We start from the raw sequence: 6,972 nt of genomic DNA on the forward strand, positions 1-6,972 counted from the left end.
CATAAAACATCAAAGATGGAAAAACAAGTAAGCACATGTATGCTCACCTGTGAACAAACAGCTCTTACTTGTTTAAACTTGCAACTATGTTTGAAGTATCAACCGTAAACAATACAAAAGTGTAAAATTTGGTTTTGCATAAAATACATTTTTCACAAGCTGCATGTCATTGGAAGCAATAGGTATTCACTTCTCTGTGGTAAAGAGAAGTCATACTAGGTACAAAGAACACCTAAAGTTCATAAGAAAAGATAATTTTTAAACATAAAGGAAAAAAAAGTTATACAAAAAGGATTTTCCTGGAAACACATTTTTCTTCAGAAAATTTTTCTGAACTAATTATGGCTGAAGAAGTAGTTTCATCTATGAAGTCATTATGTTGCAAACTGCAGTAACATAGCTGGTAAAACAGCTATCAAGATTTGACTGCAGATGTGCTGAGAGGTAATTTCCTCCTTTTTCTTCATTTTGAAAGCTGTGGTTTAAGCTCATAAATGTATAAATATGAATATATATACATGTGCTTTTTAAAAACAGTAAAGCATAAACTTCTAAATTACTACTTACAGAACAAACTTTTAGTACTCATGTTTTTTGAACTAGTTTTTATCAGTTCTACTATTTAAAAGTAAAAACCTTTTGTTGATTTGAATTCATAAGTAGTCATCAGAAATCTACAACCTAACCAATTTTATAACTGTATTATTATATTACTAAAATAATAATACCACTTGACATTCTACCTCAAATGTTGTTTTCTAATTCAATTAGATAATATACTACTGAATTGAAAGAAAGCTCTCTATAAATGTAAGTCATTGATTTCAGAAAAAAAAATCTGTATTTTAGAGGATTTTACCAGATTTGCTTGAATTACAAGTATATGACATATTAAGGGCAGGATTGCCATATGTCTGGATAAACACTTAATGAAGTTTGTTTTTACACATCTGTCATACTTACTGGTGAACCCCAAGGACTTCCCAATCATGTCCAATATCCTGAGGTCCCATTAAGCTTTTCATTGTATTTGGACAGATTTCTATCAATTTGCAAAGAAGCGACCAACCCACCTGAAAGAAAGAAAGGCAAATATTCACATTTTTTAAACATGCTAAAAGACCATATTCAGTCTCTTCATTCTTAGTAGACTAGGGGACTCCCAAATTTTTAAATAATTATTTTAAAACAAAATGATATCCAAAATACTTACTGAAGAAGGCAAGTCATATTTAAAATATATCTTTTAAATACACTTAAAAGGCAGCCCTGGTGGTGCAGCGGTTTAGTGCCGCCTGCAGCCTGGGGCGTGATCCTGGAGACCCAGGATCAAGTCCCACGTTGGGCTTCCTGTATGGAGCCTGCTTCTGTGTCTCTGCCTCTCTGTCTCTATGAATAAATAAAATCTGAAAGAAAAAGAAAAAGAAAAAGAAAAAAGAAAAAGAAAAGAAAGAAAGAAAGAGGGATCCCTGGGTGGCGCAGCGGTTTGGCGCCTGCCTTTGGCCCAGGGCGCGATCCTGAAGACCCGGGATCGAATCCCACGTCGGGCTCCCAGTGCATGGAGCCTGCTTCTCCCTCTGCCTGTGTCTCTGCCTCTCTCTCTCTCTCTGTGTGACTATTATAAATAAGTGAAAATTAAAAAAAAATAAAAATCTTTAAAAAAGAAAGAAAGAAAAAAGAAAGAAAGAAAGAAAGAAGGAGGGAGGGAGGGGGGAAGGAAGAAATACACTTAAAAGATATATTTCTCCAAAATCCATACCAGAAGGGCATATAAAAAAAATATTATGGCATTTCTGAATTAAGGAAACAGATGTCTATTATCTAAATAAAAAGAAATTTTAAAAAGGAAACAAAAAATAGTTTCAGAGGACACACAAAGATTATGAAGTACAAGATTTTTTAAGCCACATCTACCGGACAGAATGTCTTCTAAATACTTAAGATTTTAATTGTAGGGGGTTAAAAAATGAAGTGCTTAGGAATGGAGGCTAAAAAAATATTTTTAATTGAAAAACAAAAAGGAATGGAGGATTAGGAAAAGTTGGAAATTCTGATACCAAACCAAGTTATTAGGAAAGACTGCTCCACAGGTACGGTAGCTAGATAACTGGCAGAGAAAAGGAATTGTCTGATGGCACTGTAACACCTGGTACAGGAAAAGAGAAAGTCACTATAAGAAAGACAGAAGATAGAATTTCTCAATGGGTCCATCTAGGTTTCTTTAGAACATCCAAATGTGAGTTGATGACATGTGGACATCAAAAATATTCCTAGACATTTTCCCACTTCTAAATGAAATATGATCCTACCAATACGATGTAAATACAACTTTTTTTTAGTCTGTTTATACATGGTGCCAATTTGAATAAGATGCTCTTCTAAAAAAAATACAGTTTTTAAAAATACAACTTTTTAAAAAACAGTATTTGAATTTCAAACTAGAGATTACATTTAACTCACTCTTCCTATTGTATATTCCTCTCTAAAGTTAAGGGATCTTCCATTCTATTATATTACAGAACTAGATTTGATATAGTCAGGAAAAAGAAAACCCAAAGAAAATAGAAAATGCACTAATGTGTAGCATCTAGAGATTAATGAAAAGTGTCTAGGTAGGATGTGTGATAAACACCGATATATGAATCCTGACAGCACGATCCGCTGTCAGCATCACCCAGGGAAGGAAACAATATAGAAAAGGTAGGACTTCAGCCAGATTCCAAAGGAATTAGAACACAGTCATTCAAAATAGGGAGATGGAAGCCTCTGAAACTACTAAGCTGTGAGGAGAGTAAGATGCTGGGTAGTAAGGACAGTGCTGCAGGGTAAGGCTCTTGCTGGGCAAGACTGGACGCAGAAATGACGCAGAGCCCAATGACAAGGTAAGAATATCCAGTAAGGAATAATGGCCCAAGTTTGTTATTTATGAGAATAAACAAGGGCTATTTCCCAAGATAAAAATGATTACACAAGATCTCTTTACAATATTATTTCTGAATCTTTTCTGAATTAAGCATGAATTGCTTTACTCTGTCATTACATCCTTTTACATAATTTCAAATTGCTTGAAAAGGCAGCAATTTCTGACAGCTATTTTTACCTATATTTAAGTAGGACATCCTCCTCCACGTAAGCTGAACAGACATCGACAATCCAGCTGTCATAGAAACCAGCTATTTTCGTGCTTTCATAAAACACATCGAAGCTTTTTCCTCACGTATTTAAGAAAATAACATTTGGAACAGCTTCCGGTAGGAAATAAATCATAAGTCACATAGGATGCTCTACTCATTTCTGTACCTGCATGAGTGACTCAAGGAGAAAACCTGTTTTGTTTTGGTTGGTGAATAAGCAGCATCAGTAATTGCTTTGCAAAAAAGATTGAGGCAACTGAGCCTCTGTGATTAAACAATCTCTGGCAGCAGAGCAGAGGTAACAACTGATCCATTAATCTCCTCAATTAAAAGCTTATCACTCAGAGAGAAGGTTCCTATCCTGCCCAGTTATAATACAATTAAATTGGTAGTTTCACGTTATTATAATTATTCTGGAAATTCAAGCATCTAATTAATGCACAATGGGAAAGAGTCTGGGGTTAAAGAAAAATTTAGTGACTTTCATTTATTTCGTTCTCAAAGGTTGCAACTGTGTGGATAAAGACAAGTAATGTAAAATTAAGGAGCACTGAGAAATGATGAGATGATTGGCAAAAAAAGGAAACTACAGGACAGCTAGCCTAACTACCAATTCTCTAAAGACTGTCATTTATTAAGGAGCAGTAATAAAATGTAAAAAGACCTTGAAAAAAGAATTTGGAGTCTGGAATATCACATTAAATGAATTCTGGAAAGAAACATTAATATTTACTTTTAAATTTACCTTACCTTCTTCAATTCATCATTCAGAAGTTTTAATTCAGCACTTCCAACTAACTCAACATATAAAGCATTAAAGGATGTGTGTGTGTGTATGTGTGTGTGTGTATATATATATATATATATATATATATATATATATATTACACCACAAATATGAAGAAATCTGAAGCAAAAAAAAAACCACTTTAAGTGGAGTATTAAAATATTGGTAAAGTGACCCCTTTCTATATTCCCTTGATAAGACCAATGATAATTAAAACTGATAATGTAATTGTGCCTAGCAAGGCCACAGTATTTGTAACAAATCACTGTACTTCTTACTTGCACGAAAAGCTTGTGAATTCAGAACGTATAGTGAAAAGAGATTCTGAAGGTATGTGAAGACTTGAGTCCTGGCTCTGTCATTAGCAATGTGGTACTTAGCTCTGGTAAAATGTAAAGGTAAAAATGTCCAGTGAGATTTCTGAGAGAGCAGTGTGATTCCAGTGAGAATTAAATGATGGGATAACATGCCTTTTGCAGACTAATACATGGTGGGGAAATGAATAATTCTATTCCATTAAGTAACCAAATCAAAAGACAATTCCTTATTTTCTTGCATACTTTGTCTCCGGTACCCACTGGACGAGGTATTAAGTGGCATTCAGAGCCACTCCATGCAAACATGTCCAGGTGTGGATAGCTTCTAAAACAAAGAATGAAGTGGTGGGTGGGTCTGTTCCAGCCTCCCCTGGATTCTCAAGTTTAGCACTGCCTCTCTGGACCCTGCACAGCAAGCCCTCCAAAGGTCCCGCGGGTTCTGAGTGGCACCCAACAGGAAGATCCTCTATACCATGCACGGAAGCCAAGGAATAGAAGCTGCCAGACAAGGCACTTCTGAACACCAAAGCAGAGGCAAGTGAGAAGGGATGATGTGGGAGGGAAGCAGCAAGCACAATGGGCCAGCTCTAAAATGTGACTCATATTTCATGGGCAAAATTCAGGCACTGGATGCTAAAACGAACAGTGTCTCTATCACGCCTCCCATCTTTTCATGATTTTGTTTGCTAACAACTTGAAAATCAATAGTCAGATGGGAGATGTTTCAGTTGAAGAAAATTTAAAATAACCGTTTATCCCAAATGTAAATGTCCTCATTTAAAAGAAGCTAGGAATATGGTTCACCCAGACTAGACATAGCTGGATACAGAGATGAATGAACATAAAGATAAAGGTAGATACAGATTTAGAGATCCAGATAATTCCTACTTGCGTCTAGCCTCTCCAGTAAATATTAAGAAACACTGGCTTTCTGACTACACCTTGACAGAGTTCAAAGTTCAATTCTCTTTCTCTTCAGGACCCAACAACATGCAAGTGCCTGATTTCAGTTCTCTAAATCTCAAATTCTACAAAGGAAGTCAATATGTTAGCCAATCATTTGTTTTGACTGTAAATCATCCTCAATTATCATCTTCATTTTTTTTAATATATTGAAGGCATTTAACAAATTTTTGTGTTTCCTGTGGTACTGATTTTAAGTCTCACTTTTATATTCAGTTTATATGAAAAGAGTTGAAAAATACAAATATAAACTTACAGGAGGATGCTAAGACATCGCTTTCTTTAGATAACACAATGCACACTACAATTAAAGGCCAGAAATCTGTTCTCAAATTTAAAAAAGAAAGAAACAAAGCTTAAACCTATGAGAATTTGCCAGTTACTTCATTTTATTAATTTAATTATCATTAATTTTTTAGTGGCTAATTATTCTCCTTTCCCTAACTGTTCACAGCGGTGTCATCTCTAGAACATGCTGTTCTTGGTAAGATTCTTAGAATAATTTGATTAAATGCTGATACTGGTGAACTCATCTAGCCAATCACAGAAGTAAATTTCAACTTCTGATTATTTCCTACCCACCACCAACCATATTTTGTAGGTCAGTTGTATAAACCTACTTCTCCAAAACAATTAGGGAGCTCTTAGCGGGCCCTTTCACATCAGTAACATTTGACCATGACTTGTATCGCTTCCTTCTTCAAATCACAGTCAGTGGTTTGAGAAGCCAAATGCCAGAATTAACCCAGAACTTTTGGGTGTATAATATTGACAGAAAAACATCTATTTCCAGACAGAAAGGAGAACGGGTGACATGAAAACAACTCCTTTACCTGCTGCACACTAGCGACTCTCATATACAAGTCCAAGACGATCAACACAGGCACGTGGACTTTTTTGCCTTGAAATAACTTGGAGGCTGGAAGAGAAGGGGGTGAGGGAAAAAGAAGCAAAGTCACCATCCACGCACAGGGGATGAAACAGGGGGAGAAAGCAAAAGAAGTGAGCGCAAGACCTCCCTACAATTCTCAGCTCCTTTCTGCCCTAAGGAGTTGACAGTCTGTGGCTTCTCACGAGCCCAGGTTTGTGCAACTCGGAAAAACGCGAGGGAGAAAGTTTGCAAAAAAGAGGCGGGAGGGGAGCGGAGGAGAGAGTTTCCTTGCGACTCATTACCGTGGTCGGCGTACGTGAACACCAGCATATCCTCCAGGATTTGGACCAGGGTCTCTATCTGTTTTCCTTCCTGGACATTGTTCAGCCTGACTATCAACTTCTTCAGAGTTTCCTCGTCCTCCTCCTCGCAGCCCTGACAGCTGCCACTGGCCATGACGGACTCTGCTCCACGCGGGTCCCTCCCTCGCGGAGGCCGGCGGCTGGGGCCGGGATAGGGGCGGGGGTTAGAGCCGGGGGTTAGGGCTCGGGGTTAGAGCCTAGAGCCGGGGGTTAGGGCTCGGGTTAGAGCCCGGGGTTGGGGCTCGGGGTTAGAGCGGGGGTTAGAGCCGGGGGTTAGAGCCCGGGGTTAGGGCTCGGGGTTAGAGCCCGGGGTTAGAGCCCGGGGTTAGGGCTGGGGCAGGGCCTGGGGCAGGGGCCGGGGAGGTGGGGGGGGGGGTTAGGGGGCGGGGTTAGGGACCGGAGTTAGGGCTCGGGGTTAGGGCTCGGGGTAGGGCCCAGGGTTAGGACCCGGGGTTAGGACCCGGGCCCGGGGCTCCGCCGCCGCTCGCGGGCACGAGCACAGCTCAGCGCCGCAGCCCTGCGCTCCCCGCCCGCCCCG

General features: G+C 38.9%; 1 protein-coding gene across 1 annotated transcript in view; it reads right to left on the minus strand.

The window, feature by feature from the left end:
• LRRK2 (leucine rich repeat kinase 2) overlaps positions 1-6,684 on the minus strand; it is a 139,803-nt gene extending 133,119 nt beyond the window's left edge. Inside the window, 3 exon segments of the mRNA XM_025455630.3 lie at positions 964-1,073; positions 6,035-6,120; positions 6,375-6,684. Of these exon segments, the coding sequence (XP_025311415.3) occupies positions 964-1,073; positions 6,035-6,120; positions 6,375-6,528 (350 nt within the window). The 5' untranslated portion in view covers positions 6,529-6,684.
• Positions 6,685-6,972: the final 288 nt, after the last annotated feature.

The sequence above is a fragment of the Canis lupus genome, chromosome 27 (genome assembly GCF_003254725.2).
Source record: "Canis lupus dingo isolate Sandy chromosome 27, ASM325472v2, whole genome shotgun sequence".
Taxonomy (NCBI): domain Eukaryota; kingdom Metazoa; phylum Chordata; class Mammalia; order Carnivora; family Canidae; genus Canis; species Canis lupus.